This window comes from Muntiacus reevesi, chromosome 3, assembly GCF_963930625.1.
Source record: "Muntiacus reevesi chromosome 3, mMunRee1.1, whole genome shotgun sequence".
NCBI lineage: Eukaryota > Metazoa > Chordata > Mammalia > Artiodactyla > Cervidae > Muntiacus > Muntiacus reevesi.
The window spans coordinates 81,725,150-81,740,677 of record NC_089251.1 but is presented as its reverse complement, the minus strand read 5'-3'; the positions used below and the strand labels follow the sequence as shown (position 1 = coordinate 81,740,677).

The following is a 15,528-nucleotide window of genomic DNA, read 5'->3' as shown; positions in this document are numbered from 1 at the left end:
TGGTCCTTTAAAAAGATCAATAAAATTGATTTGAGAGACGGAAGATACATTAAAAATATCAGAAATCAGAGGAGTCAAAACTACTAATTTCATGGACTTTAGAAAGATAATAAAAGATTAAGAATAATTCTATGCCCACAATTTTGAAAACTGACTTGAAATGGACTGATTATTTGTAAGACATAAACTACCAAATTCACATGAGAAAAAAATATATCATCTGAATAGGTCTGTATCTACTAATGAAATTTAATCAATAATAACCTTCAAAAAAGAATGAACCAAGTTCAGTTTCCCTGCTAAGTTCTACCAAACATTTAAGGAAGAAATGATAAAATACTAGTTCTCGCTAAACTTTTCCAACAAATAGAAGCAGAGGGAATACTTCCTAATTCATTCTATGAGGCCAGTGCTATCCTAATATCAAAACCAAATGAAGACATTACAAAAAAAGAAAACTAAAGACCAATATATCTCAGGAATATAGATATAATAATAGTCAACAAAATATTAGAAAATTGAATCCAACAATGTATAAAAAGAATTATATACCACAACTAAGTGGACTATTCTATGAATGGAAGGCTAACTCAACATTCAAAAAATTAATATGATCCATTTCACTGAAAAAGTGAGAGAGTTCAAGAAAAACATCTATTTCTGCTGTACTGACTATGCCAAAGCCTCTGACTGTGAGGATTACAACTGTGGAAAAAATTCTTAAAAGAGATGGGAATACCAGACCACCTGACCTGCCACCTGAGAAATCTGTATGCAGGTCAAGAAGCAAAAGCTAGAACTGGACATGGAACAAGAGACTGGTTCCAAATAGGAAAAGGAGTACCTCAAGGCTGTATACTGTCACTCTTTTTATTTAACTTATATGCAGAGTATATCATGCGAAATGCTGGACTGGATGAAGCACAAGCTGGTATCAAGATTGCCAGAAGAAATATCAGTAAACTCAGATACACAGACGACACCACCCTTATGGTAGAAAGCGATAAAGAACTAAAGAGTCTCTTGATGAAAGTGAAAGAGGAGAGTGAAAAAGTTGGCTTAAAACTCAACATTCAGAAAACTAAGATCATGGCATCTAGTCCCATCACTTCATGGGAAATAGATGGGGAAACAATGGAAACAGTGACAGACTTCATTTTGGGGGCTCCAAAATCACTGCAGACGGTGACTGCAGCCATGAAATTAAAAGACATTTGCTCCTTGGAAGAAAAGTCATGACCAACCTAGACAGCATATTAAAAAGCAGAGAAATTACTTTGCTAACAAAGGTCTATATAATCAAAGCTATGGTTTTTCCATCAGTCATGTATGGATGTGAGAGTTGGACTATAAAGAAAGCTGAGCACCCAAGAATTGATGCTTTTGAACTGTGGTTAGAGAAGATTCTTGAGAGTCCCATGGACTGCAAGGATATCCAACCAGTCAATCCTAAAGGAAGTCAGTCCTGAATACTCATTGGAAGGACTGATGTTGAAGCTGAAGCTCCAATACTTGGCCACCTGATGCGAAGAACTGACTCATTTGAAAAGACCCTGATATTGGGAATGACTGATGGCAGAAGGGGCCAACAGAGGATAAGGTAATTGGATGGCATTACCGACTCAATGGACATGAGTTTGAGCAGGCTCCGGGAGTTGGTGACGGATAGGGAAGCCTCGCATGCTGCAGTCCATGGGGTCACAAAGAGTCAGACACAACTGAGAGACTGAACTGAAATGATCACATCAACAAACTAAAGAAAAACCATATGATCATATGAATAGATCTGCATCTATTCATATTTGTCAGGCATCTGATAAAATCCAATGTCCATTCATGATTAAAAAAGCAAACAAAAACTGTCTTAGAAAGAGAGAACTTCCTGAACTTAACAATATCTCCAAAAAAATTCTACAGCTAGCATCATACACAGTGGTGAAAACCTAGGTGTTTCTCCCTAAAGGTTAGGAAAGAGATAAGAAGATATGCCCTTATCACCTGTATTCATCATTGTACTAGAGATTCTAGCTAGGACAATCAGCCAAGAAAAAGAGATAAGAGGTATTCAGACTGGAAGGGAAAAAAGAAAAACTATATTTACAGATGATGTGGTCTTGTATATATGTATAGAAAACATTTTAAAAGTCCACTAAAAAGCTACTGGAATGAATAAATGAGTTAAACAAGATTGCAGGATAAAAGATCAACATAAAAATATCAACTGTATACTTGCAATGAACAACCTAAAAATGAAATTAAGAAAACAATTCTATTTATAACATCATCAAATAAGGAGCAAATTTAACAAAAGTATAAAAAATACAAACTACAAAACTTTTTTGAAAGAAATTAAAGACGACCCACACAAATGGAAAAACATGCCATGTTCAAAGATCAAAATGCTTAATATTCAGACAATATTACCCAAACTGATTTTTTATAGTCAGTCCAATCACCAACATAATCCCAACTAACCTCCCATAGAAACTGACAGGCTAAGTCCAAAATTCATACCGAACTGCAAGGGACCTAGAACAGACCTAGAACAATCTTGAAAAAAGAAAAATAAAAAAATAAGAGAATTCATTTCCTGTTTTGAAAACTTACTACAAAGCAACAGTAATCAAGACATTCTAGTACTGGCATAAGAACAGACCAATGCAATAGAATTGAGAGTGCAGAAATAAAGTCACATGTCTAAGATCAACTAATTGTCAACAAGGGTGCCAAGAGCATTCAATGGGGAAACAGCCTTTCCAACAAACGGTGCTGGAACAAGCACATCCAAAAGCACATGTGCTGGGATCCAAAAGAATGAAGCTAAACCCTTATATCATACCATTACCATTCATTATTACATATTAATGTACTACATATATAATTAGTAAAAATGTTATATTAACATATTCATAATAATAGCATTAGTCATAAGCCAAAGGTGGAGACAACCCACTAACAATGAATGGATAAAGAAAATGAAATATATCTATACAACAGAATGGTATTCATTCTTAAGAAGGAAGGAAGCACCAGTAATGTTAGCATGTTTAAACAAACATTTAAAACATTATGCTAAGTGAAAGAAACAAGTCACAAAAGACAACATATTACATGATTTCATTTACATGTATGCAGAATAGGCAGAAGCAGAGAGACAGAAAATAAGATTATAGTTCCTTAGGGCAAGAGGCTGGGAGAAGAGGTTATAGGGCATCGGTGGGTTAACAGCTTAAAAGGTACAGGGCTTCATATTTTTCATTCTCAGGTGATAAAAAGGTTCTAAAATTTATTGTGATGATGATTATACAACTGTGAATATACTAAAATCATGGGACTGTATATTACAGGTTTCAAGTAGATGAAATTATACATTATATGTTAACCATACCTCAATAAAGCTTTTAAAAGAAAAACAAAGTATCAAGTACACTTAGTACAGGAACTTAACAAAAGACTTCCAGTCATACAAAACCCACCCTATAACACTACAAAAGTCTAAGAGGAAAAAGAATGGTCCACTGGCGGTTCTGTTAAATGTCCATATATTACTGCAATGTGGTATTAATTCTATTATTTTAACTTGCTTCTTGACAAAAGGATTACAGTGAACATTCTCTAAAGCGTCTATAGAAAATACATCCTATTAACTATAAAAAGAAAGAAAGAAACGTGCAAGAAAAAAAAATGTTTTAAAGAGTGAGAAAAAAGAAATCTTAAACTAGAATTCATGAGTCAAACATCAAAACTGTCCCAGAGGGAATAGGGGAATAAAGCAGGGAGTTAATCATTTAAAAATTTCTTTCTCCTTCAAAAAAAGTTTGTATTAAGGAACTTGAATTCTATAAAATTGTTTTAACTCCCCAACTGTTTTAAAGCTGGTGTTTAATTGGTGCTTATGTACAACAGTTATTACTTGAGATATCCGTCAATAAATGACCTCATTAAAAAAGTCAACTATTTTAGAGACAGCAAGTTTTCATTTATAAGAACAAATACTTTGGAGTAGGAAAAGGTCTACTGGAAAAAATAATTAATGCTCTCTCAAGTACAAAACTGAAATAAGTGATAACATAGGTATAATACTTTTGATATCACAAAACAGGCAGTACATACATTTGGGGCTTAAAGCTAGAAAGCTATTTCAAAGGCTACAGATGACAGAACATTTTCAGGGAATAGATTCAGAAATGCAACCAAGAAAGGCCCTCCTAAAACATGGCAATAAGGACTTTGAACAACGTATTGTAGCCTCCTCCATGTCATCTGTTTCTGATTCCTCTGGCTTTGCCAACATTTGGTGAAGCTTTCTAAGTGAAATTACACTAATTTTAAATCTGCATATGAAAGAACAGAAATATACAATTCAGAAATCAAGGAGGGAAAATCTAATATGCTAACAGAAAGAAAGTAGTCAATAGTCCACATAACCTCTATACCCAACACTTTAGCGTATTTTCAGCAGACAAATAAGCCCACCAACTTTTATTTTTCCTTACTGAAACTTAAAACTCTGACCAAGTTCTACCTGCTTCTTAATAAGCAAAAATAGTAACAATTTCAAATCTTAAATTTCAGCAGTTTGTTACATAAGTTATATTCAGTGTATCACTTGGAATAGGTGAAATATTCAAAAGCAAATTCAGTTAAAGCAATAATTAAATGAATAAGATAAACTTCTATATCAAATCTGGCAATTTTATGAGCATATGAACCTGAACAAAGTGATGCCTTAAAATTTTAAAAATGCACATCTATCAGAATGGCTAAATGACACTACTGTTTTATAAAATGTAAAGGAACTCTAAGTCTTTACATCGCTGATGGGAGTACAAAATTGATTAAAAACCACTACTGAAAAAATTTTGATCCTAACATTCCTACTCCTGGGTATAAACTCAACAGAAGTAAGTGCTTACATCACCAAGACTTTTATAAGAACATTCATTATAGCTTGATCCATAACAAACAAAAATTACAAACAACCCATAAGTCTGTCAATTCAGTTCAGTTCAGTCACTCAGTCACGTCTGACTCTCCGAAACCTCATGGACTGCAGCACGCCAGGCCTCCCTGTCCATTACCAACTCCTGGAGTTTACACAAACCCATGTCCATCGAGTTGGTGATGCCATCCAACCATCTCATCCTCTGTCATCCCCTTCTCCTCCCACCCCCAATCCTTCCCAGCATCAGGGTCTTTTCAAATGAGTCAGCTGTTTGCATCAGGTGGCCAAAATACTGGAGCTTCAGCTTCAACATCAGTCCTTCCAATGAACACTCAGGACTGATCTCTTTTAGGATGGATTGGTTGGATCTCCTTGCAGTCCAAGGGACTTTCAAGTCTTCTCCAACACCACAGTTCAAAAGCATCAATTCTTCGGCGCTCAGATTTCTTTATAGCCCAACTCTCACATCCATACTTGACTAATGGAAAAACCATAGCCTTGACTAGACGGGCCTTTGTTAGCAAAGTAATGTCTCTGCTTTTTAACATGTTGTCTAGGTTGGTCATAACTTTCCTTCCAAGGAGTAAGCGTCTCTTAATATCATGGCTGCAGTCACCATCTGCAGTGATTTTGGAGCCCCCAAAAATTAAAGTCTGTCACTGTTTCCACCGTTTCCCCATCTATTTGCCATGAAGTGATGGGACCAGATACCATGATCTTAGTTTTCTGAATGTTGAGTTTTAAGCCAACTTTTTCACTCTCCTCTTTCACTTTCATCAAGAGGCTCTTTAGTTCTTCAATTTCTGCCATAAGAGAGGTGTCATCTGCATATCTGAGGTTATTGATACTTCTCCCGGTAATCTTGATTCCAGTCTGTGCTTCATCCAGCCCAGCGTTTCTCATGATGTACTCTGCATGTAAGTTAAATAAGCAGGGTGGCAGTATACAGCCTTGACGTACTCCTTTCCCGATTTGGAACCAGTCTGTTGTTCCATGTCCAGTTCTAACTGTTGCTTCCTGATCTACATACAGATTCCTCCAGAGGTAGGTCAGGTGGTCTGGTATGCCCACCTCTTTCAGAATTTTCCACAGTTTACTGTAATTCACATAGTCAAAGGCTTTGGCATAGTCAATAAAGCAGAAACAGATGTTTTTCTGGAAAACTCTTGCTTTTTCGATGATCCAGCAGATGGCAATTTGATTTCTGGTTCCTCTGCTTTTTTTAAAACCAGCTTGAATTTCTGGAAGTTCATGGTTCACATATTGCTGAAGCCTGGCTTGGAGAATTTGAGCATTACTTTACTAGCGTGTGAGATGAGTGCAATTGTGCAGTAGTTTGAGCATTCTTTTAGCATTGCCTTTCTTTGGGATTGGAATAAAAACTGACCTTTTCCAGGCCTCTGTTATCTTCATCCAATAAAATATCACTCGGCAATCAAAAAAAACAATTACTGATACATACAACAACATGAATCTCTTAGACTCAATATTAAGTGAAAGAAATCAGACATGAGTGCACATTTTATGATTACATTTATATGAAATTCAAAAGTAGACAAAACTGATCGATGGTGATTTAAGTCACAACAGCAGTGGTTCCTGACAGCTAGAGATAGTAATAAGTAGGAGAAAGAACAAGAAAGCCTTCTGGAGTGCTGAAAGTGCTGCTTTTCTTTATCTGAGTGGCAGTGGTCACAAAAGTATAACTCAATGAAAAATTTACTGGCTGTATTAAGGCTTACATACATTGGTAAATTTAACTTACACCACAAAATAATAATAATAATAAAAGTGACCCTAGGAAGAAACTTATATAAGCATTATTCTTCCTCTAAATACATTTCTTTCTTAGAAAGCAGAAGAAACCAAGTTTTTTTCATGGATTAACACTTCCAAGTCTTAATCTCAGATATTATTAGCCTTAGACAAAAAAGTAAAACCAAGTTCAATATCCTATATACTGATCCTGACATAGTTGTGCTTTTGGCAAATTATATGTAGCAGCACATACAATCCTTAAAGATAGTTCCTATTCTTTATCTCTGAAAGAAGTTCTGGGAGCAGTTCTTAAAATGGAAAAGAATAAAAACTATAGATAACTCCCCTTAAAGTGCCACTAGCAATTATGATGGAGAAGGCAATAGCAACCCACTCCAGTACTCTTGCCTGGAGAATCGCAGGGACGGGGGAGCCTGGTAGGCTACAGTCCATGGGGTCACTAAGAGTCGGACACAGCTGAGCAACTTCACTTTCACTTTTCACTTTCATGTATTGGAGAAAGAAATGGCAACCCACTCCAGTGTTCTTGCCTGGAGAATCCCAGGGACGGGGGAGCCTGGTGGGCTGCCGTCTATGGGGTCGCACAGCGTTGGACACGACTGAAGTGACTTAGCAGCAGCAATTATGATATAAACAGAGTCAAAATTCTCTTACTTATTAAGCACAGATACCAGTGGGCAGCAAGAAAAGTTATCAGGCATGTACTCTTGTCAGTCTATTTCAATTTCTCAAGTAAACAATGAAAAGTAAACACTTAAAAAAGAACAATGGAGTGTAAGTATATAAATGGACCAAACAACATTTTACATAATAGTTTTTAGAATAAAGGCTTTGGCATCAAATTGCCTGGCTTGGAATCCCAGCTGTACCACATACTCTGAGTTTCATTCTTCAACTCCAAGTTGAAATACTAATACAACTCCATAGTGTTACTATGAATACTGAGGTAATACCTATTAAATGCTTAGTAATCAGAATAACCAGAAATCAATAAAGATTCAAAAACTGTTACGTGAAAAGATAACATGTGCCTCCTCATAGAAGAAAATATCATCTATGAAATGTTCTTGCCAAAATGTCAATCCTGAGCCTGATCTAGGTTCAACTAACAATTTACAGGAAATTCACAAAACTAAAGAACAAGAAAACTGCATCAATGGGGTAAAATCAGCAAACCCAGACTGGGAAACTATAATACCAACAATCAAATTTTTCAACAAATAAATTTACCAAGAAAAAGAAATGGAGCGAAATCTTAAAAGAATTAAAATCACTTTTTGCTAAAAATTATTAAGTACATGGGCATTCACTGTCTACTTTTATACATTAAAAATTGTTCACAGAAGTTTTTTAAAAAATAAGGAATGATTAAAAATAAATTTAAAAAAACAAGAAATATTTAAAAACAGAAGCAACTCTATAAAGGATTAGGAATCCTTATCTAGAACAGTTCAGTAACAGCTCCCATTACTTAGTGTTCAATATATCCCAAAAATTAAGTTTTACTAATTTAATTCTACTACATTAAGTTTCTACCTTCCTAAACTGATTCTTGAAACTGGAATCACTTTTATATGACCACTTGATCAACATTTTTCTAGCAATTCTACTGACAACAGAGTAATCTACTTTTCTTTGGAAACATGTGATTCAAAAATCAGCTTACCAAAACTTATTAAGATTATCCATTGACAATTAAATGGATTTTTAAAATGTGGTATAATCATATAATGGAATACCAAAGTAACAAAAACAATGGACTATCACAGATGCAAAAACATGGGTAGTTCACAGATATGTTAATGAAATAAACCAAACATAAACCCTATGGCATGATTTCATTCATGTGAAGTTCAAAAACAGACAAAATTAGCCTGTGGTGAGAATTCAGAATAGTAGTTACCTTTGAAGATATTAACTGAGAAGGCTACAACAATGTGTAAGGTTCTACACAGTCTATTAGCTCAGAGATAACAAATATGACACATGTGTGGGCTGCTACTCCCCCTCTGAACAGCCACTACTAACTGATCAGAGATCAAATAAGAAATTGGACCTAAGGTGAAACTTGCTAGACAAGTGATTTAAGTTTCCTTCCCCTTCTAACGTTCTATCAAATGTTCTATCTACTTGAAATCAAACACACTTGCAGTGAACAGCTCAGACACAGATAGATATAATAATACACAAGCTAACTTAAGAAGTTAAAGCCTCAAAATACAGAAATTCATCATCTTTAAATGTACAGTCTTTTTTTCTTTTTTTTTTTTAAAGAATAAGTCATTATACATTTCTCTATTTCAGATATAAAATTCTGGAAAATAATCAAGTTTAAGTGGAAAAACTTTACTGTATCTTTCTCAACTCCCAACTTCTGCAAAACAGTATTCTTCAACATGAATTACATCCTTGATACTCAGGTGTATTTAAGTATGCCTGAAGAGATTCCTACAAAAAGAATACTGAAAAGCTTCCTGGAAAATCAACTAGGAATGTTTGCCTTATTACTTAATCTCAAGGCACATACACAGCCAGTTGCAGATTTACACAGAATTCGTAAAGATCAACACCATGACAGATGCTTAGACAATTACATAATTCTACGTGTTACTTCTAGCACCTTCATGTGGCCTTCTGAACATCTAAAGCCTCTTCCTATAAAGCCATTCCCCACTAAGTGTTCCACTCCAAAATTTCAATTCCTCCTTCTTGGTTCCTATCAAACTCTCATTCCCTCAGCCCAACTTTCAACTAGTAGAAAAATATTCTGACTCAAGTCGGAGGAAAATTTTTTTTTTTTTTGCTTTTTTTCCAGGGGAGAAAGTCGAAGTCAGGGAAAGGGAAGGAAATAACAATTGTCTGGAAAATAACAACTGTCAAAAAGTGAAAATAGAAAGGGTGATTCATTAGTCAAAATAGAAAATAAGTGCTTACTATGGGTCAATTACTGTGCCAGGCACGAGAGATATGGTAATCAAGATAAGGCCACTCCTGACAGACGCTACACTAGCCAGGAAAAATAAGTAACTAAAGTAGTATCAATGCAACACATAACCTGAGCCATACAGTCATAACATAGTCTTAGAAATCATGGAAGGCTTCCAATGAAAAGATAAGCCAACAATATAGCAACAGCTGAGAGATAATATGACATAGTCAAGGAACTGCAAAAACTACAGAGGCAAGGAATGAGGCTTAGAGATCATGGAAGGCCATGGAAGTCACTTTAAGGGACTGAATCTAACCTCAAAAAGAAAAATTCTCTAAAGGAGAATTTTTTATGCTCCTCCTTATTTGAGGAGCATAAGTATACCTTTTCAGAAGTCTCTATCAGCCTACTTCACCCATTACTGCAAAGGTGATCAAGAAGGGGAAGGTGTGAGGAAATACAAAAAAGGAGAGACTGAACAATACTCAGGAAATTTAAAGTATACTCAGACATTCTGAGTTAGAGTTACAATGCTTGGAACACATTGAACACAGGTGCTCAATCATATACCTCAATATGTACTACCTGCAAAGAGGAATTATGGAGATGGGAGATGAAGAAGAATCAAGAGCTCAAACAAACTTACATTACTATCTTAACTGAGAAGTCTTCAAGAACTATATTTTTTAAAACTAAAGATACAGTTCTTATTGCTTTTTATCTATTATTTTTAAACAAGACTGGCTGGTAATTTTTGTTTTTAACTTGGTTCAATTTAAAAGACACTATTCACCTTGTTATACATATATCTAAGCATGAAGTCCAGTAGGAATGATTTCCCTTTACGAAAAGCTCCTGCCACGGATACCACTACTATGTTTAGATCTCGTATGTGCTCCTGTAGTAATATCTGCTCCAAAGCTTCTTCATCAAGCTCAAAGTTATGGTCATCTTCATGTGCAAGAACAATCTGTACTGGACATGGTTTCTTCATAACCTCATCAGAGTTTACTAGGTCATCATCTTCATAATTCTCACCTAGAGTTAAAAAAAGAGAGAAACAGGTTACTTTAATTCCTGCATTCTACACTTTTTCCTAAAGGACCACAACTAAAGCAAAATTTCAAATAATTTCTTCACCATTATAGGTCACTTGGAAATAGTTACAAAAGTGATGCTCAACTACATACTGAACGTCTCACTCCCTCCATAATATTAGACAGGACCAAGAATACCAGTCACTTTCCTACTATATATACAGATAAGCAGTAATACGAAATATGGCCTCAATTAAGTCTTCACAGCTAAATGTGAGCAGCACTGTTCTTGAACACTGTATTCATCTGTAAACAACTTCTGCTACTGTATGCACACAGAAACTATCAATTTCACCTAATAATTCATATTCCATTCTTCCCCCCAGACTCACTTGGAAATAATTCCAAGGTACAAAGACTAAAATATATATATTTATTTATTTATGTGTGTGTGTATATATATAAGCATATACATATATATATAATTGTTAAGATCCTAAAAAGTTTTCTAAAATGGCACATGATAAAGCTAATGGGTCCTAATTTAATAAAAGTTACATAGAAGAATAGCCTTCCTTATTAAAACAAAGCACATGATTAATGTTTTAGTGGAAGACACAAAGACACAAGAAGGACAATTAGTGAGGGACAGTTTCATTTGCCTCTAGGACCCTTTCTCACCAAACACCATAGATACTGCTTCAAATTACATAACTCCTAAGAAACAGCTAGTTCAGTTGGTAAAGAATCCGCCTGCAATGCAGGAGACCCCAGTTCGATTCCTGGGTTGCGAAGATCCCCTGGAGAAGGGAAAGGCCACCCACTCTAGTATTTTGGCCTGAAGAATTCCATGTACTGTATAGTCCATGGGGTGGCAAAGAGCTGGACACAACTGAGCGATTTTCACTAAGAAACAGCTATCTAAACTCTTTTGTTCACCCAGCACACAAAAAGAAGTTAACCTTTGCAGAAGAACTTTACTGAATGGTGATGAAAAAGTAACAATAGAATATGTAACAGAAGAGAGAATTTTCTAAAGTTTAGGTTTCTATTTGGTTCCCTATTTTTTTTTTTTTTTCCTATTGTTCTTTTAAACCCACCTAATTGCTAGTTTCGGCTTCCCTGGTGGCTCAGTGGTAAAGAGCCTGCCTGCCAATGCAAGAGACGCAGGTTAAAATCTCTGCGTTGGGAAGACCACTTGGTAAAGGAAATGGCAACCCACTCCAGTATTCCTGCCTGGGAAATCCCATGGACCGTGGAGCCTGGCAGGCTACAGTTCATGAGGTCACAGAAGGGTTGGACACAACTTAGCTAGTTTCAGAGGCTTTGTACAATAATACCTCCTCTGCCTTTCTTCCCCATCAACTGCTTGACCCCACTAGTACACTCCTCGGGGTCTTATCCTTTCCCACATCAATGTCTGTAAGAGACTCTCCCCCTTGAGCTTGTCTACTAAGGGCCAGTTTCCAATCTAAGGAAATATATAGCATCTACTACGTTCAACTCAACGACAGCCTCTCCTCTCAGAGGAGAAGACAGCCGAGGAGTGGCACACTCTTAGTGTTCCAATATCAGCCCACAAAGACACTATTCTCAGAGCAAAAATTACATACCTACATTAATGAATTTCCAGTCTCTTTACAAAAAGAAACATCTAGATTATGTGATTTCCAAAGACTATTAGAGACTTCAGGCTTCCCAGGTGGCAAAGTGATAAAGAATCCACCTGCCAATGCAGGTTCAACCACTGGTTGGGAAGATCCCCTGGAGGAGGAAATGGCAACCCACTCCAGTATTCTTGCCTGAAACATTCTACGGACAGGGAACCCTGGCAGGCTACATTCCATGGGATCACAAGAAGTTGGACACAATAGAGCGACTGAGTATGCATGCACATTACAGCCTCTACCTTCACTCTATGAGGCACATTTAACTGTACAAAGTAAAATCAACACTATTTCAAAAGGTGCTGCAAACAGTAACAATACAAAGACCAAGCAATTTCAAAGGGTGACACCAGTAGTAAAGAATTTGCCTGCCAATGCAGGAGACATAAGAGATACAGGTTCGATCCCTAGGTCAAGAAGATCCCCTGGAGGGGAGCATGGCAACCCACTCCAGTATTCTTGCCTGGAGAATCACATAGACAGAGAAGCCTGGCAGGCTACAGTCCATAGGGTTGCAAAGAATCAAACGCAACTGAAGTGACTTAGCACACACACACACATAAAGACCAAGCAATTTCAAAGAATTTTAGAAAATAACAGAAAGCAGTATTTAATTAAAGAGGATATTACCACTGCTTGTTTCAGTACTATAAAGATATAGCCAGGTATGCTATCTGAATGCACAAAAAAGTAAACTTCCCAGGAAAAGTCTAACACAGTAACATTCCAATTTAATATATCATTAGGTGAGTCTAGATAATTACCACACAGTATGCAAACTGTGTGATTAAAACGTTCCAAGCCTAATTAGTAGTTAAGAATGAACCAGGAAGCAAAACTGTCTAGATGTATGTCTTTTAACTTCTCTGTGCCTGTCTTCTCATATGTAACATGGGGATAGTCACAGCACCTACCACATTAAGTTGTCATCAGGATTCAATGAGTTGAAGTATGCTTAATACATAGCAAGCATTATATGCGTTTGTCATAAGGTGACAGTAAATGGCTCAGGGGTAAAGAATCCACCTGCCAGTGCAGGAGACACAAGAGATGAAAGTTGGATCCTTTAGTCCGGAAGATCCCCTGGAGAAAGGAAATGGCAACTTACTCCAGTATTCTTGCCTGGAAAAATCCCACGGACAGAGGAGCCTGACAGGCTACAGTCCGTAGGGACGCAGAGACTCAGACATGACTGAGCACACACTGCACTGCAATTTTAAAATAATCAATCCCACAGGAGAAGCTTTTATTTACAACCTTAGAATGCTAAATCTCTACGGTGACCTTTAACTGACCAGGGTCGCTATGTAACATCACCACCATCTATTCATTTGCAGGTACACACCTGAGGCCTGTCCCTGATACATTTCTCCTTTTCCATACCCCTAAATCTAACCAAGGTCTTAAATCTGTCTTCACTCAAAATCTCTACTGATACCATCCTTATTCTCATTACCACCATCTGTCAGGGAAATTAAATAAATAGTCTTGTTTAGGCATCAGAGACAAAGCAGAGTAGGCCTCTGACCTGGCTTCTAAACTGCCTGGACACTGCCCTATCTGTGAGTGACCGGGAGTGACCGCCTGCTGTGAGTGCAAGACTTGCAGATAAAAGGGGGGAAGAAGATGGCTGAGCCCCTGAAGGGGGCCTGGCCAACCAAGTCTCAGGTTTAACAACACTCCAAGTTTTACAAGACAAAACAAACAGCATTAACATGAAACTAGGCTTGCAATTTGGTCACACATTGAGATGATATCAATTTGCGTCATGGGATTATAAATGGGAACCTCGAACTGCAATTTTTGATGTCTCACCCACGGAGTGGACGCCTGGGACCTTTTCCCAATTGGGACTCCAGACGTGCTGCGTCACAAGACTTCCTAGCATTGTTTAAGTCTGGATGTTGGTCAAACCCAACTAGGTGGTGTATCCTCTGCTCTTTCTATTTCTCTTTTCTTTTAATGTTAGTATTATTACTATTCTTTTAATGTTAGCTAGATAATTCTCTAATAAATATTTGCATTATTTATTTATATATAATGAGTGGCTTATTTAACAAATCCTTTGAACCTGAGATGAAAGTGAAAGCAAAAACACCATCCTAGCTCACTTAAAGTGTAACCAAACTGGTCTCCCTTCTTGCCCCCTCCTCCAATCAAACCCTCAGAGTAGCAACTACTAATAATATTAAATGCACATGTGATTAAGTTACTCGTTAAAATCACTGTTACAGAGGATTAACAGCTAAAATCGTACAGTGCCTCATAAAATCCTGTTTAGTTCAATTCAGTTCAGTCGCTCAAGTCATGAACGACTCTTTGCCACCCCAAGGACTGCAGCACGCCAGGCTTCCCTGTCCACCACCAACTCCTGGAGCTTGCTCAAACTCATGTCCATCGAGTTGGTGATGCCATCCAACTATCTCATCCTCTGTCCGCCCCTTCTCCTGCCTTCAATCTTTCCCAGCATCACGATCTTTTCCAATGAGTCAGTTCTTTGCATCAGGTGGCCAAAGTATTGGAGTTTCAACTTCAGCATCAGTCCTTCCAATGAATATTCAGGACTGATTTCCTTTAGGATGGACTGGTTGGATCTCCTTGCAGTCCAAGGAACTCTCAAGTGTCTTTTCCAACACAACAGTTCAAAAGCATCAATTCTTTGGCGCTCAGCTTTCTTTATGGTCCAACTCTCATATCCATACATGACTACTGGAAAAACCATAGCTTTTGACTAGACAGACCTTTGTCACTGACTGTCACAGACCTGCACTCACTGCCAAATCTCTCCTGCCCCATTTGGTGCTACTTTCCGCTCTGTAAACTACAAATAGACAAGCTAGTCTTTTTCAGAGCCTTATGCCACTAAGCTCTTTCTAGACTCATATATCACCATGCCATTCCTCTGTGTGGAATACTCTTTCCCATGTTGTTCCCCTAATTAATTCCTTAAGCCTCAGTGTAAATGTCATTTCCTCATGAATATCTTCTCCCAAGGTTCCTAGTCCTCCTACACTCCCCCAAACTTTATCCACCCATCATTTGAATATTTATGTAAGTACTTATTTATTATACGTCTCCTCCCCCTCCCAGATTACCAATCCTTTGCTTAAACCCCCAATTAGTTTCCCCCTGTAACCAGAAAATAGAGGGGGAAAAAAATCTTCTAAGTTC

The 15,528-nt window shown here is 37.1% G+C and overlaps 1 protein-coding gene across 4 annotated transcripts in view; it reads right to left on the bottom strand.

Moving 5' to 3' along the window:
• The window catches only part of ATL2 (atlastin GTPase 2), a 67,695-nt gene that overhangs the window by 28,210 nt on the left and 23,957 nt on the right, over nt 1–15,528 (bottom strand). For 3 of the 4 annotated variants that reach the window (XM_065929418.1, XM_065929421.1, XM_065929419.1), the window contains exon 2: nt 10,447–10,691. The exons of the other annotated variant lie outside the window; for it this stretch is intronic. In XM_065929418.1, the coding sequence (XP_065785490.1) occupies nt 10,447–10,691 (245 nt within the window). The remainder of the gene's footprint in view (nt 1–10,446; nt 10,692–15,528) is intronic. 4 annotated transcript variants of the gene reach the window in all.